We start from the raw sequence: 24,016 nt of genomic DNA, 5'->3' as shown, positions 1-24,016 counted from the left end.
TGGTGCTACAAGATGCAAATTGTTCATGTCACGGTCTCTAGTTATTGGCAGTTCTATTGTATTTCTGACAAAAAAACCCTCAACATTCTTGATGAACTTGACAAATTTGTAAAGTGTCTAAAAAACACACCCTTTTAAGTGTTCATAGTTAAATACTCTGCCAGTCTCCAGTCACAGAGACATCTGGTAGATCATCCTAATTTAAGATCGATCAAGTGCAAATCATATGCTGATATATATATATATATTCCAAATATTGCTTCTTGGATGAAGTTACAAAGTGCTTTACCATAAAAAGGCACCCTGTATCTGTAAATTATGTATACTAAATTCCTTAAAAAAATAAATCCATTTGGAAAACGCAGGCTGGTACCAGGCAGTAGAAGTCTGTAAAAGATTCATTTCAGAAAGTCCTAGTGTAAATTTTAATTATGAAAATAAAAACTCCTGTAACAATTGCACTGGCTGGTCTCTTACACCAAAGGCTTATTTTAATTTTTTTCTCCCAGCCAGTGACCTTAACGGAAGCGATCCTTCAATCCACTCATTTGGCGTGTGTACCATTTCGTGCCAGAAGGCCACCTCTTCCTGAGTAGAGTCCATCCAGTCCACGGCGATCCCGTAACTGTAACCTTGAGAGCAAACCGCAAAGAAAGATCAACTATTAAAAAAATGTTAACAATAAGTTCAATGCTTCTCAAAAACAGGGAGGTTTGACCCCAGATTGTGTGGTTGACTTCCATCTGGGCATTATGTGTTATGTTAAAGGGTGTGTGTGATGTGGCTCAAGTGGCTAAGGGAAAGACAGTAATGTCCTTTAGCTAGAACTGGGTCATTAACTTAGAGGTGCAATACAAGTGAAAATCAACAATGACAAAAATCCCATTGTTACCCTTACCTGAACCAAATCCAAGTCGAATTCCTCCTAAGAAGTGATTGTTTAGTTTTTCATGATCCCAAACTGTCAACTCAACACATGCATCTTTTAGATCCTCAGTGTGAAAGCCATCATAGACAATTGTGTGATTGAAAATTGGATTGGGATCTTTCTTGATCACTCGAGTCTTCTGATAACTCTTCTTACTGGTGTCGGGTAGAACATAGCTACCAAAAGATAATTAGAGCTATTTCAACAAAAATGTATCAAAAATATAAAAAATCATTTAAATTTAAGAAAATAGTGAAAACGTCATCCAGAGCCGCACATACGTACATACAAGAGTGAATCACTATTTATGTTGGTCACCGGTAGCCACAACATCAATCAGTATTTTATAATTTGTAGTACTTGATTTGAGTAAATGGAGTAGAATAATACTTATAATACAATGTGTTGTGTTATACTACACTATGTTGTAAAAAGGAGGATGTCTGCAAACTGACTGCAAAATACCAAATACACATCAGGGACTAATATAAAGTAATGTACATATATTTGCTCTAGCCAGAGGGATGAAATATTAAAATATAGAAGAACAAGGAACTGTTGCTGCCATAGCTTTTAGCTTATGTCAACCTATTTAATGAAACAACTTAGAATTCTTACTTTTTTGGAATTGTTTTGTTGATATTTAGTTCACTTAATGCAAGCTGAGATTGGCAGCAGCCTATGGCAATTATCTCATTAATTTCCTGTCTTGAAGTGATAACTATTGCCCTACAGAGACTGGCAACAGCAATCAGCAACTTACCAAAGGTACAGAGTGTCAAGAACCACAGGGATCCAAACCTGTAACCTTGTGGAATCTAGGTGAATCACGTACCCACCACTCTACCGGGTGGATCTTGGATCACGGTCTCCTTCTGCCTCTCCTTGGACCATGCTGTTCCCTAATGCTCTTGAAACACCTGCCCCTCGTTTGGTCAATTAAGGCTCCATATAAACCAGGCATCAGCCCAGCCTAATTGCTAGAGCATTGTGTTCCTGGCCCTGTATACTGACCTACTGTGTTTCTGCATCTGATCTGGCTACTTAAACGATCCTGATTTGTGTACCAGACCCCGGCGTGTCCCAAACGTACCTACCTGTCCGGCTGCTTCCTAGCCGTCTGCCCTGCCAGTTTTTATCCCACTCTCTGAACACCTAAAGATGGCGCCGAAGAGAAAATCTAAAGCTAAAGTAGAGCACAGCCCTGAACTGGACACATCAGCCTGCCTACAGCCATGTTCTGAACCTGAACCTGCCCCTGCATTGAGACTCCTACCTGATCCGGCACCGAGTGCTCTGACACAGAGATAAGTTAATCGGAGGAATACTTATACAAATATATATTTATATACCACTAGTTATGTTTATTAAGTGTGTGGACCTATGAAATGTATTAATGAAAAGCAACCAATTTGCTTTAATGAGAAAATAAAATAATAAAATATCACTGAATTAGAGGTTAGTTGACCAAGCCCTAAGGCAGCAGATTTAGGTGGAAGTCCCCAAGTGGCTTTACTAGAGGCTTTACTGGGCAATTGGCCTTCCTAGTAAACCGCAACTCTTAATGGGCCGATTAAAAGCCTTGGAACTGGCCCAGGTCTGGGCAGACCACAGCAGACCTAACGCGAACATTAGAATATGATGCCATATCCTGGCTTGTGTGCAGGAAGACAGGAGTGGAAGAGGACTGGATAGGTGGTGGTGAGGATATGGGTAGGCTGGGGACTCTGCCCTGGGTCAAGCCAAGGGTAGGAACCCCATAAATATACCACTGGTTATCTCAGTATTTGGGAGAGACCATGATGCAAAGGAGTGTTTAGTGGAAACAAGCTTTTTAAACACACACACACACACACACACATATTTGTGTAGAAGATCAAAACAATAAGTAATAAAGCAGACATGATGCAATTACATTTCTAGAATCATATATATGTTGATCAGAGGTAGCTTCAGGTTTCTAGAAACCCTAAAATGAAATATCTTAGGTCTCTATCTTGAAACAAAAAAGCATTATGGAAGATACTTGTTTCACCAGTTTATTAAAAATTGCCGTATTCCAGTGACATTTATGCCATACTTATAAAGGTATAATATCCTCAACTATCTGAATGGGCTTAAATGGAAGAGCCACATCTGGTATTACAAATGATATGCATAATTGACAAGCAACTACTTACCATTTTACAAATGAGTCCACCCCAGAAGGTCGCAGCTGTGGCAAATCTTTGGTGTCCTTCACCCAAATAAGGACCTCTCCTGAACTGGGATGTTTTGGACCTGGAATATAAAAACAAATATATTTCCAGAAATTATTTCTGTCACATTGCCTTTTGAGATTACACAGTCTACAGAATAACATATTTAAATAAGAAAGGTCATAATTTTCCATTGCTGAATATTAGCCATAGTTGGGATACTTTCGAAGAGACCTTACGAACCCGGTACTTCTATTAATGCACAACATTTACAAAGATTGCTTAGTTCATCTTATACAGCTGGATCTAAAAATATTTTTAAGTATATCTGCGAGGCTCATGTCTGCTAAAAACCTGTATGATTAAAGTAAAAAAAAGGTCATTTTTTCACACGTTTGAGCATCTGTAAAAGTAATCATTTGTTAAAATGAGTTTATTTTGAAGAATTATCCAAAGCTCACACAGAGAGGTCTCGTTAAAAGGCCAACGTTGGTAAGAACAGCACCATATGTAGAGTGTAATGAAGCCTCTTAGATCTTCCGATCTGGGTAGAATCACAGACAGTTTTGACTATGGAGATGCAAGATGTTTCTTAATGAAATATCTTATTGACAATTGTATAAGATTCCCTTACATAATCTAACTACAAAACAAAGGATGAATGATTTGGAAGGAGAGAATCTAGATACCCAAGCTGTAATAAGTCAGACATCATAACGAAAAGACTCAGCAATGATACATGCTTTCTAACGTGTTGACATCAGCTATGTACTCTGGTGTCCAACACAGCTTTGAACACACTAAAAAAAGTTGAATAAATCTCCTGGAAATGTTTCTTCGATTATGCTCAATACAACTGTCCTGCTAATACCGGTATATAATAGGTCACGTAGCAGGACACGGATGGCCATGTTATAAAGCCATCATAAATAGGTGGGCAGCACTGTAGTGTGTAAAAAGCATAAAAACATACCATGGTGGTATAAGTTCTTGAGAAAATACCAAGTTATCACATAGGTAAACCATTTTACAGAGGTTTTCTTGTCCATCAGGGCAGTTTTATCTCCAAGATTGGAAGGATGTATAAAGTGTTAAACTTTTAATTTTAATTTCAATGTATTTCTCCATTTAATATACAGTGAAACAGTGGTAAATAAATCAAATCCCTGTCTGTAACTGAATGCAGCATTCATTACACTACCGAGAGATAAATTATAGGACTCATCATGTATTAGCATACTTAACACTTTAGGGAAACCAATCTACACATTGCAGTTATTTCAAGAGCTTATCTAGGTCCTCAGAGCCGACAGCAGACTATGGTTCATGATATATCTTACCAAGACTCCCAGGGGGAATGTATTTTATTGCCAAATTCATAGTTCCTCTGTGATCCACACCATTCATGGCTGACAAACTCTGCAAAAAGGGTACCCTATTATTTGACATTTCCTAACGTCATAATGTAAAACTGGTAAACCAAAAAAAAAAAAAAAGATTGTTCGTGGAGTTCTTACCAATCAAATAGTGAAATACGCACAAATGCACATTACACTTTTTCAACAGGCAGACAAGGCAGTTTTTTTTGTATTAGGAGCACTTTCACAGCACAGGGTGCCCTTTCGCATCACAACAGTTTATGACTGTGACATACACATTTCTTCACATGAAAATCTGTTGCTATAATTAGCTGGTAATGTTCTTGTAAGGTGTACTTTATACACCTTTCAAAAGTACCCTAGTGATCTAACAGAGAAGCATGAAGGCAGCCGGCAATTGTTGGTGCAGTCTCTTCTCCTGCTCTTCAGTAAGTAGTCTATTGTTACAGACAGACATAGATTTCCTTTCTCCTTCTAAATAACTGGAAGCACTGTCTGCCCCACCCATGGATCCAACAAAATGGAAATAAGCAATGATAGGGGCTCTAAATATGTATTTAGAACATAAGGGCCACACGCCACATACATAGTTGTACCGCATCTTCTCTACAGCCTTTTTGTTGTGGTGTAGGGATGGTTTAGTATACATACCCTGGGTTTTAGGGTGTACCAGTTAGGCTTTGTATTGCTCCAGTCCCAGCTGGTGAGGTCAATCTCCATCTCACCAAGGAAACTGTTTCTCCCCAGGGGGTCGTTGTGCCACACAGAGAGGTTTAGTTTCTGGATCAGCAAAACCATTTTCTCTATCTTGTACTGGGAAAAAAGTTGAGGTCTGATGGTTACAGGTCACAGTATGGGGATACAAAAAATTATCACACATTTTGACTTCAATAGAGGCGATACAGAAGAAAAATACAATACATCTAGTCAAACCTGGTAAGGTGGTAAACATAGGGCGCCTATTGATTAAACACAAATAATCAATTCACCTAACTAGCCAAAAATTACCCTTAAAACTTCATTATAAACTGGGTTGGTGGTCTTTTTCTTCACAGATGTTTTCCTCTTTCCCATTCTGGCTTTGTCTGGGAGAAGATAGGTCTTTACGTACCTAAAATAAATTATTTGTGTTAGAGCAAGTGTCATAAACTTCAGGAAAGTACTCCAACGGGAAAACATTACACATTACACATATGCACGGACCTGCAGGCATCATTCACCAGAGTCAGTGCTGGACCTGTTTGGAGGGTGATGCATTCGGCCAAATGCATCTGCTTCACAGCATTTAGGTGGGGGTGGGGAAAGGGTCAAATGCATTTTCTGAACACCCTCGTGCATTTGCAAGGGGACCACATAGTAACACAGTAATTTAGGTTGAAAAAGACCTAAGTCCATTGAGTTCTATCCTTCTACCCAGCCCTTCTGCTTTTGATGCAAAAAAACCCTCCAATTAAGCTATTTTTCGAATCATTGCCTCTTAGTGGAGGGGAAATCCCTTCTTGACTCCAAAAGGCAATCAGATTCCCCGTTGGATCAAGAAGCTCTAAAATATTAATATTTATTCTGTCATTTATAGTTCTGCTTTTCTAAAAAGATATCCAGACCCCTTTTGAAGCCAGCCATTGAGAGCATCACCTTTATTGCCCTTAGCGTAAGGAATACCTTCTTTTGTTGTGTATGAAATCTTCACACTTCACACTTCTGGTCTTAGAGGATGACCTCTAGTTCTGTAAATGAACCGGTCACTGGAGAGGTCATTATATTGGCCCTGCACATAATTATACAATCTTATAATATCCCCTCCAAGACGCTAATTTTGTAGTGTATAACTTTTAAGTCTCTTGGTAACTTGATCTTCCAATCCCCTTTTTAATTTAGTAGCCCTACTTTGCCCTTTTCTAGTTCCATAAAGTCCTTTTGTAAGGACCGGTGCCCAGAACTGCACCGCATATTGTGATTTCTTACTATTGACTTAAAATTTAAAGGCACCATACAGCCATCATATGCATTAAAGGATGCCTGGTGTGTTCCTCTAACAACTCAATCCGGCTCTACACATATTCAGTAGCAACACTAAAAATGCTTCTAACTATACAACTCTGCCTGTAATTAGTTAAGAAAAATAAAGAGTTGGGGTCCGTCAACAATAATAATAATACAAAGATATCAGCTGTTATTACACAGGCATAAGAAAACTCATTTATACCAATTTAGCTTTTAGATTTTATACAGAGGCTAGTCAAAGACTGCAGATAGCTAGATAATCCTTTTTTTTGGAATTGAACCATTGCTCTTTATGGGGTACAGTTACGCTGCAGCAAAGCACACCCCATGCGCATGCTGAATAACTATCTTCACATGCTTACACCTTAAAACTATTTGCACAGTTTTAATATACGGCAGGCAATCACACCTGAATGTAAACTTGCATCCCTCAGACTTGTTCTTCTGGTCTTCTAAATATTGCGTAACAATGTGGACACGCCTAGACTACATTTGTACTTAAGGTAGGTGTGTGAACGGGGTGAACCTTGCACATCGAGAGAGATTTTTCCAGCCCACCTGTGTACAGTAACATTTTAGTCTGTACTATATGATCTATACTCACACTACTTTTTATCTATTAAATCAGATGGCATGAACAGTCACAGCAGGGCACAGTTTGTTGTACTTGTATATGGCTACTGTAGCAAGGTGGGAGCACACTATACCCAATTCGCCTATACCTAAGTTGATCCTCGTACAGTATATATCATTCCCGTTGCTTATATGGCTTTTAATGTCCACTTATTTGTTTCAGATAGGAGTTTGTGATACGATAATATGACCACTCCTAGAACCCTCGGTAAACTGGAAAATAATTATGTAGCAGTGATTGCCACAACTACATGCATTACTGTGCCACATAAATTCAACATAAACATAATCAGCCTCATATTGCTCTACATGTCTGCTTCCCTACCGTATTACATATGAGTGATCTTTGATAGTTTTGTGCTGTGAGCACCAGTAAAATTAAAAACAGATTTGGCCATATAGTGTGACGGAATCCCCAATATTTATGCCTTAGATAGGTGCTTTTTGAATGGTATTCGCTAGCATCGAATTCTTGCTTTGTTTTGTAATTATTGGTCTTTATTATTCTAGCAGCGACCCATGAATCTGAATGTGTACGCCCTTTATACTATTGTTGTACACTCCCCTTTCTGTATTTCTTTATCCTATTTAATAAGGAATTTTTATGATATGAAATACAATGCAAACATAGAATCCGACAGCAGATAACCATTGGGCCCATCATTATTATGGTCATGGGACAATAGTAATCTACTTTAAACCTTACGTGGTAGTTGGTCTTGTCTGATATCTCTTGCGTGCTTAACCCCTTCAAGACCAGGACGTACCTGGTACTTCCTGGTCACGTGTCATCAGCAGACCAGGTACGTCATTGATGATGCGCTATCCAGCGTCGCTCTGAATGCTGGGATCGCAGCGATCCGTGGCAGCCAATCCCCCTCGGTTCCGTGCACGTGAATGCTTCTGAAGCGAATCACGTATACGGAACTAGGAAATTTAAATGGGTACGCAGTCATCTAAGCCTCTGACCCTCAATTTGTAGACTATGACTTACTTTCTTTTGGATTACACTGTTGCTCTAACAAAGGAGCAGTCATTCTTAACAATGGGTCATAACAAATGTTACAAGAGAAAACTCATTATTAAAATAATAATACATTTTTTCAGGGAGGGTTAGGTAAAAAAACCCACTTGAATCTTTAAATACAGCATATCTAGAATATGTAAGAATACTAACGGGTCAGATCGTCCTTTCTTTTCATCCACCACTGCCAAGTCTTTACACTGAGCCACAAATATCTGGAACTCCCGATTTTTCTCATCATAGTCCAGGGAAAACTGAACTGTTCCCTGTGCATCCACACTGCCAAAGTCTCCACTGTACACACTGAGGACGCTGTTACTCACCTAAAAACAGGAGGAAACAAAATAACAAAAAAAAAAAGTGAAACTATTTAAAACAATGCCTCTGCCACTATTTTGCAGGAAGCTGGTCAGCCCGCATACACTTATTATTATTATTTATTGTTTTATATAACGCCATCATATTACACAGCGCTGTAGGGTAGACAGGACATAACAAGTAGTATATAACATACCTCGATGACATAACAGAAACAGCAGGTGAGGAGGGCCCTGCTCACATGAGCTTACAATCTATAGGGAGTTGGGGTGTATTGCACAATAGGTAAAAGTGCCGCTGTAAGGGTGTTAGTATAAGTGTCTCAGGAGAGGGACTAAGAAAGGTTAAGATAAAGGAATATGGGAGGAAGGGTGTCAAGGCGTAAATTTGTTTAGAAACGTGGGTCTGAAGGAAAATTTTTAAGCGCCGAAGGCAGTGGCAAGACGGATAGGCCCAGGGGAGGGCATTCCAGAGGATAGGGGCAGCCCTTGAGAAGTCCTTGAGATGGAAAACAGAGGAGAGGACAGACGGAGATCACTGGATGAACAGAGGAGTGTATTTAGGGATCAGCGTGGAGATGTAATTCTGGGAGCCGCTATGAAAAGCTTTGAAAGTAAGAGTCAATTTTGAAATGAATCCTGAAGCGCACAGGCAGCCAGTGAAGAGACTGACAGAAGGGAGAGGTGTTAGGGAAGCGACGGGAGAGGAAGATAAGTTTGGCATCTAGTGGCAAGAACAATGCACGCTTACAGAGGAGACCGATGCCATATCAGAAGAGTTGCTTCCACTGCTGTGGGTCTTCCTGTGCCTCTTGATGTTGAAGCTGATTTCAGAGGCAGTGTCTGATTCGGTCTAAAAAAGGAAAATCAAAAATGGACAAGATTCTAAAAAAACTCCTTTCTATCTAGTGCAGCTTTATGGAACGTGAACCATCTGCAAATCCTCTTTTCTACACAGTGGCTGCAGATGATCCAATTGTAATCCTGTTATTGAATATTTTTTAATATTTACTCGTAATATATATATATATTTTCCTTAATTGATAATTAAAAAAAAAACAACAATACAAAACTGAATTCAACATTTTCAAAGCCTTTTTTGCCTGTTATTAGCCAGGTTAGTAACTATACTTGAAGATGAGGCTGAATTGGTATAGCAAAGATGCAACATTAAGCAAACTCATTTGCCTCGGAAAGTAAAACCATCCACAGAGCAGGTGGAGGATATACCTGAAACATTATGTACGTAGGCCAGAGTGCAACAATAAACTCTCTACAGCAATGAAGGCATTAGTGTTAGTGTGTATACCTCCGACAGCAGGGCAGGGGTAGATCTGCTCAGTTCTTTAGCCCTTTCTGGCTCCAAAAGCTGCTGACTCGGGGCCTGGGGTTTGTTATATGCTGAAGAGGAAACAAAACATACATTGGCTTAGACATGATACCTACGCCGACTCAACATGTTCTTTTAGGAACAGAGCGGTTGTCGTGTCCATTTTTTTTTTTTTACACAAAAAAAATGTCTGTCAATTAACTAGTTAAATATATATGAGAAGGAACATTGTTCAGAAGTGGCCAACAACAGTTTTTTCAACTATGACTGTCTACATAGATGACTCTCACAGACTAACGTATCAAATAATTACATGTTTTGTTACCATATAAAACATAATTGGAACCAGGGCCCAAATGGATACAAATTAAAAACTAGCATCCTCCTGAACACATATTTTACAAAACTCACAAAATATTTCTTTAAAGTTTAAATAAACCTCAAGGTACAAATTAAATAAACACCGTAAGGACAAAGGCATTTTTACGGATGGCAGCATTGCTATGTCCTTCATCATAATTTCTCTCTTTCTCATTCAGTCTACCCACACACATTATATATTGTATAGTTTAGTATGAAAAGGTGGTACAAATGTTCCTATATGTTAAAATGTGATGCTGGACCTAGTAATTAGGCCCTAGTAATTAGACAGGCAGTAAAACCATGGGCAGTGGTGTATTACGATCTAGAGGTGGCAGGTATGGGTCATGTGAGATATTACAGTTGTGGAATTGTGCTTCATCTGTTGAGAACTTACTTTCTGTGGTTGTATATATATTCACCATGCTCTTAGCGTTGCTTACACCGCTGGCCCGAGATGCAATAATGGCCTCAGGATGCTCATCAGTATTTGTTTCTGGGAAATAAGTAGGTATAATTGAATATAATATTAGATAAAATGATAAAAAATGATAAAAAATATACTACCACCTGGACCTTTCAGCAAGATTTAGTCTGTAACATGCTCAAAATTTTGGCCAAGAAATTATGTCACAATTACGTTTCAGGAATTTATTGTACATGTATCGTACGTGCATTGGTCATAAACTATTTATTTACATCACTGCCTTTTCAGAATAGCACCTGGTCCATACTTTATAAGTGATTTAGTGTGTGCTGGGATTAATCCCCAGATTACATGTCTAGGTCCATAACATTCCATCTGCAAATATGTTTTAAACGTACAACCATGATACTTCTACTGGGATTTGTGGTTCGCCAAGAAGGATAAAATGAAAACAATGCAAAAAATGTATTATTCTACCCTAGAAACTATGTAATGTTTTACCATTTTGAAGTGATGTGTTCTCCCGTTTGTCACCACTTTTGCGTTCACCTTCTTCATCAGAAGAGACAGCATCTATTAAAATTTTGACTCTGCTGTATAGGGATTCTTTGACCTCTTGCTTTTTTTCTGGCAGAATTAATTCATCCACCTCAGTCTGAGGTTCATTAGGTAATTTGTCATTTTTAGGAGATGAGAGTGAGTCTGCTTTATCTTCCTTGTTAACTGTGGACATGCGGACTGGAAGCTTTGACTTCTTAGAGCCTCTAGTAACACTCGCGCCACTGTTTTCTTCGCTATGTGAGCTTGTACCATTGCTTTCAGACAAAGAAGTATTTTTGGAAATGGGTGATCCTTGACTCTTGCCATAGGTTGACCTTGGGATCAGGGAGGATGAGCTTTTTCTTGGTGGAGTCCTGTGGACCATTTCATCCTCACTTGATGACATTACTGGTGCTCTATGTGGAAAATGCTTTACTCTGTGCTGGGGCTCAGGCCACCCTTCGTTTGTTTGTTTTTTGTTGGACTGAACGGACACATGATTATTCGGCTTAATTTCTGCCAGCTCTGTTTCAGAATTACTCTGCCTGCCTGCAGAGGTTTCCCAAAATGTCTTCAGTGACCTAAACTGTTCTCTGTTTACCACAGTTTCTTGCTCTGCTTTGTCCTTCATGGACTGAACGGTGAAATTTGCACCTGATTTATCCACATCTGCTTCAGGTGAGGAAACACTTGATTGTCTAGAGACAACTGGCTTCTTAGTACTGCTGTCTGATTGATTCAAATACATTGTAATTTTAGGCGTACTAGGTTCTTTGCTTGTGCTTCTTTTGACTGGTATTTTACTTGGGCTGCTTTCATCCTTTGGACTTCTTCTCTCAGGCACAGGGTGTTTTCTGGTTGAAGTGGTATCTTTGGGAGTGGAAGTCCTGAGGTTATTGTCATCATCATTATCTCCCAGGTCTGTATATGAATTTTGTAGAATGTCATGATTCTCTGAAAACACACAAGATTACATTTGATATAATACACTCCCCATACTTGTACAGAAACACACGCAAACTTTTTGCATTAGCTCTTGTCCAAAGGGCATTTTTGCTACAGCTAAGAGGTGCGGTGTTTTTTTTAACACCATTATCCCAATAGCTGGATTTGTATTGTACACAGATCTTAAATGCTGTGTAGAATATTTTCTTTTATTCAGAATATTTGAAAAACATTTATTCAACTCCCACTTCTACTTTTGGGAGGGCTATACAATAGGAGACATCCACAGAGGGATGAGTCTCCTCCTATCTTTATAATTGTACTGAATAACTTAAGCATTCTATATCCATTGCTTGCAAATAAATATAATAAATTAAAACACAGGTGTTTAATAGTGATTAGAAAGCACATTTAAAACAGGAGTTAACATATTTTAATTTTTTATAACTAAACCTTTAACAGTCCCAAGCTTTATTCTTTAAACCACGAGTTTGCAGATGAGTTACACTCCTTTGATACTTTTCAACGTGTGACGAGATTATGACGAGCCAGCCCTGAAGAGCTTCAAGAACAGAACTGGTGCTCCATAATGCAAAGCAAATGAGTTATTTTGTTTGTATACCATCTTACCAATTTATCTACACATTGTTCAAGGCCAACTCAGCCTTTTTGTAATTCAGTGGGGGAGGATGATGAGTTGAAACAATATTGTCACGGATCCGGCTCCCGGCGTTAGCGGGCGGACTGCCGCTCGCAGATGTCGGATGCCCGATACTCCGGCTCCTGGCACCGGCGGGCAGATCACCGCTTGCGGACGCCGGGTTCCCGATCCCTCGGTCCCCGGTACCGGTCGGCGGACTGTCGTCCGGGGATGCCGGAGACCCGAGACTCCTTCCCGGAACTCCGTTGCCGGCAGGCAAAGACTCTGCCCCCGGCACGGGACTCAAGGGGTTGAGTCTGGGGATTCCCCTTCTGGCTTACGTACCTCCTCTCCTGGCGGCGTCTGTAGGAACACTGGGGGCGCGGCTATGCCGCGTGGCTGGTTACGGGGCGGTGATGGACGGCTGGAGGCTCGGTCGTGATGTCACCTTGGACGTGGGGTTTCTGATTGGCGCCGGCACCCTGTTGTGGTCCTTTACTTTGTTTGCTGCTGTGTTCCTGATCTTCGTTACTATTGACCCTTTGCCTGCCTGACTACTCTTTGGATTTTGATTCTGTACCCCTGCCCGGTTATTTGTGTACCAGTTTGGCTTGTCTGACTACCCGCTCCGTGTCTCGACCCTCTGGCTTGTACGACTACCTGATCCGTGTACCAGTTTTGCCTGTCTGACTACCCACTCCGTGTCTCGACCCTCAGGCTTACTACTACCTGTTCTGAGTCTACCCTCGGTATTATTCTACCTGTGGGGTTCGTCTGAAGATTCCTTCACCTTATCTACTCAGTACCTGTATCTACCTGCCTGCACTTGGCCTCCTTACTGTTGGGATACTCTAAGTCCTGGTTCTCTGTTACTAAGGGCCCCTCTCTTTGTATCAGGGGATTGGGCAGAATAACTCCTGCGGTGAGTGCCATTGTGCGGGTGGTTGTGACAAATATAACCCATCACATCTCACCTGAAAACTAATGGTTTGCTGCCATTTGGCAGATGAAAGACACTGATGTAATTAAGTGTGTTACCATTTTCACGCAGACTCCACTTATCAGAATCTGCGTTAGGACTGGTGTTATGTAAACCATCCAGAAAGTCCACAGGCACAACCTCTGTAAGGCTTCTTCTCTATAAAGTAAATTCAGAGAAATAATAAAAACAATGATGTCATAAACCATAAATAAACAACATAATGCATCTTTAATGAAATCAGCCCTTTTGAATTCACAAAGAATTAAACACTTGTATTTTTCCTCCAATACACAGCTGGTCCCCAAAAGAGGTAGTTTAATGTTCTGGTATATGAATTTAATTAGGGAAACCCTCCATCAGTTATTTAACATCAGAGGCAGGGTCATTAATCAGGTGACTACAATTCCCAGAGTGGTTTTATCTCCATGGTCTGTTTCTAAAATTGTATTTTTTTCAGCGCTGGGTAACCACAGAAATGAGCAGCAGGCGAGCTTAAGTATATTGCTTTAACAAGGATGACAAACTTAAGAGCTGTAATTCAGGGATTTCCCTTCAATAATGTACTGTTTTGGTCCTTAATGACTTTTGTAAGACAGACTCAAGGTCTGGTGGTGTGTTGGATGTGTTCCAAGTGACTTCTTCACAGAAATTATTTGTGAAACTGAATTCTAATAAACCAATGACACACATCACAAGTTATGTGTATGTACATGGTTTACTAGCCACCTTTTTCATGTTTTAACATATAGAGTAGGTACAGTGAGGCTGCTTGCAGTGCAGATATGTGCGTGTGTATCAGCATGGATGTGTGTGTGAGCATGGATGTGTATGTTTACGTGTACAAATGTGTATGTGTGCGTGTCAGCATGGATGTGTGAGTGTGTGAGCATGGATGTGCGTGTGAGTGTGTTAGTGAGTATGAATGTTGGGGTGATTGTCTAAGTCTATGGAAAGGTAAGAGTGTGTGTCAAAATGTGCGCCACTGCGTATATAAGTTACTGGGGGAGAGGCAAGGGAAAGATGGGGAAAATATGCCAAATATAATAATGAATAAGAGTAGGGAGAAAGGAAAGAGATAATGAAAGGGAGGAGATACAGGGAGGAATAAAGAAAAGAGAGAATTAGATAAAGATGAGGAGGAGAGCAATAAGGAGAAATAAGGAGAAAAGAGGAGATACAATGAGAAAGGGGGATCAAAGTAAAGGGGAGAAATAAGACATAAGGAAGAGGTAGAGAGAAAAGAGAGAAAGAGGAGTGAGAAGGAGGAGAGGAAATTTACAGAAAGGGAAGAGTTAGGCTAAATGTGAGGCAAAGAGAATGGGAAGGTAATACTATAAAGACAGCAAAGAGACATAAAAAGGAGAAAAGAGATTAACAGAAATGGAAGACAAAGAGGAAAAGAGATAATGAGAAGAGGACTGATAAAGAAAAATGGGAGAGATAAAGAATGAAAGAAGAGGAGGGATAAAGAGCAAATGGAGAGCTGAGATAAAGAGAAATGTATGAGATAATGTGAAAGGGAAGGACCAAGAGGAGACCTGAGACTTTGAGAGGAGACCACTGAAGGTGCAATGTGAGTGTGGGATAAGTTCCATGGATGCAAGCTGGGAAATCCCTGTAGGTAGGATCTGGGTGTTGGGGTCCTCATGTACATATTATACATTGGATGAATTTAGAAATGTGTATATATGTGCAGTGTGCGCAGCGTCCACTACCAAAGCTGACTACACTGCTATAAAAACTGCGGTAGGCTCTAGCCTCGGATCTTTTGTAGACCTAGCAACACTCCTGGGTAATTATATGTCTCCAAAGCAAGTACAGCACAACATCATATCCTGTCCAAGAACATGTATGTGCCAGATAATAATCTAACTGCATTCCAAGTAGCCCCTGAATATATTTATGGATTGTTCTTATATTGTAATAAAATAGACCAAGCCAAAAAAGTTTCAAGATCATTTTAAGTTCTATTATAAAAACAATATTTAAACTCAATCACCAGTAGGCAATTAATCATTTATGTCATGTATGTCAACAAATTACTTGTTCCTAATTATTCTACCAAAAGGTCAAAATTGACAACGCAAACAGTGGCTCACCTTATTGGATACTTGATGTGGGAACGACGGTTTTGCTTGTGTCTGAAATGTTGCTCCATATGTCTCCGTATCCCCATTACTGACACTGGAACACAATGTTATAAGCAAGGCTGTTTATTTTTTTCCTGACAATGAATTTTGTTCATAAATCGTCTTCCTAGCCAGAACAATTTATAAAATTTTTGTTCTGCATTCCAGACTACAATGTATTCAAATATGTATTACCTTTAGTAATAAATCTAAACTATTAGAAAGGAAATCTCTTGACTGTGTTACACAATTTCATTTGTTTTTCTAATTTGGAAACTTAACTCATGGGAAAAATGTTCATTTTGTTGCATCCTCATCCTCATTTAGTAATTATTCTTTAGATGCACTAGAACATATATCAGACACTTTTAATGTAAAACAACTACAGCTCTCATTATGCCTAGGTAGTTTGTATCATGGAACATTTAATAAATATATCAATAAAAATAGTACAGACAAGTATATTGCCTTTATTAGAGCTTTTGTTTCACTATATGGTATTTATTTTGGGTCACATATTTGGGAATATATATTTTTTTCAATATATTTTTTAGATGTCTTCTTTGTTCACCCACTTTATATATTACTTTGTTATATTTAGTTTTTGGGTATATTGAAGGAGAGCACATTAATGTGTGGTTTGTAGCATGTTTTATTAGCGCTTATTGGTGTATATTTACCTTTATCTAATGGCTGACAACATAGACCTCCTGACTACCTCTTTTCAGACATACCACAGAGAAATTTTATAATACTACATTTCTGTGTAGCTTTATAACGATATTCATGCAACTTGTATATTAAGACACACACATGCAATATGTTATTAAGAATGTTAATTATTATTTATTGTTTATTATTATTATTGTTTCATATAGCGCTATCATATCCCGCAGCACTGTACAATGAGTATTAAAGACATCTTGGTTTGCTTATCAGCGCTTTGGACTTTAAGTATTACCCATAACAGTTTGTAGTTATTTCCATAAAGTATCACCTCTTATTTCCTGCATCCACAGTAGGTGTTGCTGAGGAAGACGCATTTCTGTCTTCTGGGCTCCCACCAGCAGTTCCATTATTTTGACCTGTCAAAAAAATAAATAAACCATGTTTTTTTAATCTATTTGATCTAGAAGAGCTGACATCGCTAATGGAAAAAACAGGCATGTGTGGAATCAAAAAAAAAGAGATATTGTATTCATTAAAGGGGCACTCCCTGGCAAAATCAGCACACTATACACAATTAACGCTGATTTCAGCGATAGTTCCTTAAACCGAGAGAAACTGGTTCTTTTAACAAAGAGCGTTCTTGGGTTACCAATCCTATACTTTTTCAGGGATCAGTGAAGCATCAGGAAATCTCACCAATTTAGCTATTCATTAAACAGGGCCAACTTAGAACTTCTTTCATATGGAAATCACTGAAATGAAATGTTTCAACCTGCAAATTAACAATGCTTGCCAGTAGACTTTATTTATTGACCTGCTGATCAAGCAACAAGTCTCAAGCAGACCATATGATTCAAATTTAAAAAAAATAAAATAATGTTGATTATTTGGTTTGAAGTGTAGATTTTGGGACTGTAGTTATCAAGCGGACTATGTTTATTAAAGTTAATATGGAACACATTTTCCATGTGTGTCCAGGTTAAAAAAACCATTGAGGGCCAGCGAAACTTTAAAAAAAATCATGATGTTATTTATGTATAAATCATGTCATATTCTGAATAATACTAAGTATAACTGAAAAAATTCCAGGGTGTGGTTTACTCCAATATCAGGGTCTTCAGGTAAGTAGGGTCATTCTCATTTCTTGGTCTTCTACTATAGCTTCATGAAGTCTGATAATCAGATTTAATGTCGCATAATGGGGTGATCGCCCTACTGAGTATCCGGGCTCCTCAGTGCAACCTTTCTTTAACAGGGCGCTGGGATAAGTCTCCCTTGTAACCAGTCCATTTACACTACAGCATTTGGTATTCACACCGTGCTTACTCCACGAGGTGGAGTGCTGGCATAATACCACGGTGCTCAGCAGAGAGGATGCCGGTATGAAGGTAAGCTGATACAGGCGATTTAAGTCAAAAATATTTTTATCCTGACTTATAAGGGTTTTCATAAAGACTGTCAATACCAGCATTATGAAAGGGTTAATATTTAAAGTGTCCCAAGAATAGCACATTTATACAAGCAGAAAAATGTGTTTTTCTTATTTTAGCACAGTTTATACTTGGACATTCAAAAGGATGTTTATTCTAGCAAATAATATTATTACTTTATACGTTTTATAAAGATACATTAAACAAGTGAATATAAATACTACACGTGTGTATTGAAATGCACCCAGCATTGCACTGTGGGTCTAAGAAGGTCAAATATGCTTTTACTTTGCATAAGGAGTTAAAAAGACACATAGCCGGGTGAGAAAAAAACATGAAAAGACTTCCATTACAAGTGAATCTGGCTTGAGCCATACATAGATTTAACCCAGAGTCTGTCCGCCATGCTGCTCTAGAATGAATGAAACATTAATGAATGACGCTCTCTGCAGATTCTTGAAGGAAAAGAAACAAATGCTTATTACTATAGCTTATTACTTTTGTTACCAGATGATTTATTAATTTCTTGTCCTTGCTCTCCTCACTTAACAAAAAGGAACAATCATCCAAAACCGGAGAAAAGCAATCTTAGACATCTTTCCCGTAAAATGCGCATAAGGTGTATTTCTGTCACACATGCACTGCTTCGTTAAAATAAATCCCTTTACATAGGTTTATGTATCATCCAAGAAAATCATCCAGCGATGAGTGACTGTGATGTCATTCCTAATAAAACATGTAAATAATTTAATAAAATAAACACAAACACATTTACTGAGATCCATTTACTTAATAAAACAAACGGACTGGTGATCGTTTGTGGCCTATCCTTTGACTCCGAGCCCATGTATGTACCATGACACATACGTAATAAATTTATTTAAAAGAAGAAGGGGGTTTTAAGAATATTATTTCGTTTAAGTCAGTTTTATTATCTGCTTTGGCATACATTGGATAAAAAATATTTTGAATCTTTTTTTAATCATTATATTGGATTTACAGTTTGCCATAAACAAGGTGTCAATGAATAACTTAACATGTACTGAAAAAAAATAAACTGTAAATTTATATAATTGTCACCTAAATCTAATCATAACAAAACTATGAAAATTGTCTTGACTCAAAGGGTTATAATATTTCTTTATTCTGTATACATACTTATGTGTAATTCTTAAAGAACTGTGTACGAAATTTACACCGACTAAATGTAAAATAAACATTAATTAAGATAAATGTTGCTGCCGCTGGGCATGGTGAGAAGCCAGAGCAGCGCAAGCTCAATTCTAAGTAGGATTTGTTGTGGGTCAGAGCTGTGGGCTGAAAGGCTTATGCAGAGTCTAAGGTACAGCACTGCTTAGCCTTCTGGAATTCAGAGATCCAGAGGTCAAGTTACTTCAGTTTTAATGATTGTTTCCTTTTTCTTAAACACTCCAGTGGCCTTGCTGTGTCTTTAAATTAGATATGTGGATGAGCTTCATCTATGATCCAGTAAACATATTATAAAGGGGGATCTGTACGCATGCACTCTTCCCCTCACACACTTAGCACATACCTGTGTACCCACACACACAAACACCCACTCACACACAACCATGCACACACACCTCAGTGAGTAACACAGAAGGTCATTTGTGGAGAGCTTCTAGCCATACACTCTCTGGCACAGTGACCACATTGCCCAGAGTTTCTAGGCCAAATCTTATACATTGCTGGCCCACACATGAAACTTTTGCTCTGTGGTATGTGGCAGCCCAGGTAATACCTAATTCATTCCATAGCCCCCAATGGAAAAGAGGCTATGTGGAAGGATAGTCCACACAATGATATGCTGTCAGCAGCTCAACTATTAGTAAATTCAGCCCACTCCCTTACTTTAAACAAGTCCCTTAAAAAAGGTAAACAGCACAGAGCCAACACCCTCGCCACTGTCTGTCACCGCAGTGTCATGTCAGCAAAGGTCTCGGCTGAGACACAGGGAGTTACTGAACCCGATCCGTTCCAGGACTTCGGTTTACCTACTTCCTGTTTAGGGCTAACGTAATTTGATATTGGCAAACATAGGAGGAGACCAAAGGAGCGGATAAATGGGGCTTTTTGCTGTTTGCACTGGCACCATCCCAGGTTATGTTACAGAAGTCTCAGTGGAAATAAACCGAGATGACGGTATCTAGCACGTGCATATGTGTACAGATTAATTTAGACAATGTGGAGCAATAAATAGGATTGGTTGCATTTCTCATGAGAAAACTAAATGAACAGGTAACCTAATGAACATCAGAATAGAGGATAAAGAAACGGTGGTGTTTTAAATACCGTTAGGATATTTTCAATATGTTGTTTGCTTTCATGTATTTATTGCCAACGTGGTTAAACTACTGGACTAGACTAGAACATGTCTGTGTAATAATGTGTCTGTTTATACAATCCTTTACACGCGATATTAATACAATTTGTTCTTCGCTTTAAGGAAAAGAACATGCCATATTCAGATCAAGGACTTTTTTTTAACAGGGTCTTCATTTATTAAGTATTCATTTGTATTTATTCAGGCAAAGATGGAGCCATTGCTGGCTAATTTGTACCAAGTAGTAGAAATAAAATTGCTCCAGTTTTGCTTTGATGCATATGATTCTAAATACATATGACTTCAGTAATAGACCATCAAACATAATGCCATGTTTCTCATTTCACTATATCCACATAGCAGATTTTATTTACTGCCATCATTGAATGATTTATGATTGTCACCATTAAAACTAACAGCACATCTAAGTGATTTGTTACATGAGTGGGAATAAACTCGCTAGCCCTGTCATTCAGAGAGAAGAATCAGAGATGGCTTCATGAAGCATCTTCATGAAACTGCTGTTGCCAACCTTCCAGATGTCAAGACAAGGTACCCCATGTTGGAGGGCTATATCTGGAAGTAATAAAATCCCATAAAGAGTCTTGGGAAAGCCCCAGTCCGAGCAAAACCTCTAATACACCCCCTACGATGAAGGTATGTACATTAAAGTGCTCCCGATTGGCCCCAGAGCCAGGTCCAACATTAGAATCTTTAGAACGTATGATCCAGTCTCCTATCTATTACATCCCATCATGGTAAAGTGTTACTTATGTTACAAATGGCTACCCCCTCTTCTCAGATGTCCCCAAGTTTAAAAGGAAAAGCAATGGCTCTTTCCCAATGGACATACACTCCTTTCTCTTGGATGTCACACATTAAAAAAACGCAACTTTGGTAAATCCAAAGTTTAAATGGCCAATCTAGGAATTCTATTTCTGTCTCTAGTAATTTAAGGGTCGTCTAGCAGAAGAAGACAGCCCAAAGTTTCAGTATTGCAACTCAAAAGGGGAAAATATTCTACTAGCTTGGCTTTATTTGACAAATTGGAACATTCACTCCTTATTTTGCAAAAAGAAAGTAAAATGTAAATATGGTGCAAAGTTTTGTTTTTGTTATAAGAATCATGTGAAGTCTTTATGATCAATGCTACATTGGCCAAGTACCTTACAGCCTTCTTTACAGTTTCTGTTTAAAAATTACAGCTTCATCCTCCTCACTAGTATAATACAAATGACCCAGATGACCCTTAAATTACTAGAGGGCCATTAAAGTACATTTCGCATGCAAGCATCATACCAAGAGCCCACCTGAGACAGCACATACGCGCTTAGGAAGTTGTGAATACAATGAGTGCTCAAGTTCGCAAGGTCAGTGAGATGACTCCATGCTAAAAGTGGGTGAATGGTAAATGTAATCAAAACCCTTCCAGTAGAAGTACCGTAACCTAGTGATCCAGTTATCTTTACCTACTGTCAGGGTGGAATAAAATTGATGGGAAAAATATTTTAATCAAATTTCTTTTAATGAAATGCTTGTGGAAGAAAAATCTATCTAAAGATAATTTTCCATTTAAGATACATTATAGTCCAAAGATGATTCAGCATGAAATAGAGCTTAACTATGTAGTTTTAAAAAATATATATTTTGTTTAACCACTCCAGTTAATAAGCATGTATGCTATAAAATTTTATTGTTTTAGTTAACCATAAAAAGTAGTTCTCCAAATAAGTGATTAACCTTTTAAACTCAAATCAGTTCTGATATAGATGTTTTACTAATCTGACAGGTTATTATTCTAAATATGGAATTGTCATCTGGTTGCAAATATTAATGATTATAACTTCCAGAATGGGTCTTTACATTTAAAAATCATGACTTAACTCGAGTCTTATAGACTAGTGCTTTAAATCAAATCCACCCTGCCTACTGTCTACTTGTGCTCGTGTTTTGTCACTGCACACAGGTTAATTATTAAACCATGGTTCATGGGAACCCTAAATTGTCAATATTGGAGCAATCTGACCGTGGGAACTCAAAAGTATGGGGATGCTATGATAAAAATGACATGTGTTGGAATTTCCACCTATACATTTGTTGTTATAAAAAAAAATACACTGTGTAATATTTAAACGTTAAGGACTTACGAGGAGTCTGATTTTTCTTCCTTCTGATTGACGCTCGAAGAAGATCAGAACCTTGCAAATCCTCATTGAAACGCATAGCTTTCACATCATGAAACCAAGCTCCGGTTACAAACTTCTTCTTCTTTTCATCTTTCAAGGATCCCTGAAGGCGCCTAAAATGAAAACATGTCATTATAGTTTTTGTTTATGTCCTTACGGAAACATTTAGCAAACATTCTGAGTTGTTAGGACAGCAGAACATCAGAGGAGGAAAGATGGATTTGAGACCCATAGGGGGACTGGCCCTCTTAAACAGGGACATTTAGGATGTATGGTACTGTTGTAAGAAGGTCTTTTCACCTAGAAGATGGTAATAACGGGGGCACTGGACACATTTATTTGTTTAGATGGGTAATCTGATAATTTTTTATATATGGTCCCACTTACTGGGATCTATCTGTCTGTCTATCTATCCATCCATCCATCTATGACCTGGTTTATAGCATTTAGAAAAGATATGAGAATAATTTATCAATTTGTAGAACAAAAATGACAGGCTGTGAAAAAAGAGAAGGAAATGTAAAATATTTGAAATGTTTAATTTATGCGTTATACAAAGTTGGAATTACAATCAGTGCCATAGCTTCTATAAAAAAAAGTATTCTTCAACAGCGCATGTTCACAGGGTATCCTCACAGAGCTGAAGTGGATTGATTAGAAAACCTGATATACTAAGTAATCCGCTAATTTGCATCCTGACATTCTGCACTTTGGGTGACATACAGCACTAAATGTAATACTTCAAAAAGAAAATAGTGTGGTATTCAGTAACGTAATATATAAAAATATTTTTTTTTTCAAATAAAGCAACCAAATACAGAATAGTCCTTAAAACACTCAGGGATGTTTTATTTTTCATGGTGACGTGATTACTAGGCAGTATTCTAATAACTTAGCTTTCCGTGTTACGCACCTCGCCTACATGTTGACGCAATAAACAACTGTAACTGCCTACCTGGTTTGTGAGTAACGCACAAGGCATGTGTAGTTTCGCACTCTTATCACTACAGCCGTGTTCCTGCTTTCTTTGTTGTACACAGTAAATCGGGTATGCAACGCTGCGTGCTTGACAGGGTGCACACCTATTCTTTAGTTAGTTTGGCGGTATATTGTTTATTATACATGAATTGTATGGATTGTGTTGTTTAATCATTACTTTTGAACCGTATATTACCACTTTCCTATTATTACAATTAAATAGAATTTCCATAGCTCATCTGAGTCTCACCTGAGTCGGTCGCTTTCTTTCTTCTGCAGCTCTGCATCTCTCTGGAGAACATTCATGAGCTTCTCATATTCTTCTTCTGTTAAGAAGCTGAGGTCCAGCAAGGCTCCTGTGTTGTTCTTCATTGTATACAAATCAAGAAAAACCTACTTTAAATCCAAAGCGATGATTTGTTATAAGCTGAAAATCATGTCACTTCCAGGATCGGCTTTAACGTGCTCAAATCTTGAGTCTCATGTTGTCTCAAAGTGGTTGCCGGCTCGGAAGGAGAATTTCCATCGACTTTTCCAAGTGCGGTCACAGTGTATCCAAGAAACGTAAGCAGA

The 24,016-nt window shown here is 38.5% G+C and overlaps 1 protein-coding gene across 1 annotated transcript; it reads right to left on the bottom strand.

Moving 5' to 3' along the window:
* Positions 1-486: 486 nt before the first annotated feature.
* Positions 487-23,815, bottom strand: LOC149298124 (synaptotagmin-like protein 2). Its single transcript, XM_089487625.1, has 16 exons — positions 23,694-23,815; positions 22,427-22,578; positions 16,834-16,921; positions 15,807-15,891; positions 13,764-13,863; positions 11,102-12,094; positions 10,571-10,669; positions 9,793-9,884; positions 9,235-9,336; positions 8,320-8,489; positions 5,514-5,616; positions 5,157-5,318; positions 4,467-4,545; positions 3,109-3,208; positions 899-1,104; positions 487-632 (listed from the first exon to the last, which is right to left on the bottom strand). Exons 1-16 carry the CDS (start codon positions 23,813-23,815, stop codon positions 487-489), a joined length of 2,799 nt encoding a protein of 932 aa, XP_089343751.1.
* Between the last annotated feature and the right edge of the window lie 201 nt (positions 23,816-24,016).

Source organism: Sceloporus occidentalis, unplaced genomic scaffold, assembly GCF_023333645.1.
Source record: "Sceloporus occidentalis isolate IW3139 unplaced genomic scaffold, rSceOcc1.0.p SCAF_34, whole genome shotgun sequence".
NCBI lineage: Eukaryota > Metazoa > Chordata > Lepidosauria > Squamata > Phrynosomatidae > Sceloporus > Sceloporus occidentalis.
Note: the sequence above shows the minus strand (reverse complement) of the source record. Positions and strands in the feature narration are given on the sequence as shown.

Bases quoted from the DNA above. Each gene is read 5' to 3' on its own strand.
- LOC149298124 (XM_089487625.1), bottom strand. From the start codon at position 23,815: ATGAAGAACAACACAGGAGCCTTGCTGGACCTCAGCTTCTTAACAGAA. The intron at 8,490-9,234 runs GTAAGCGTGCAT...TCCTGTTTTTAG, and splicing joins ATATGGCATCGGTCTCCTCT to GTGAGTAACAGCGTCCTCAG. The intron at 1,105-3,108 runs GTAAGTAGTTGC...ATCTTTTGGTAG, and splicing joins GTGGACTCATTTGTAAAATG to CTATGTTCTACCCGACACCA.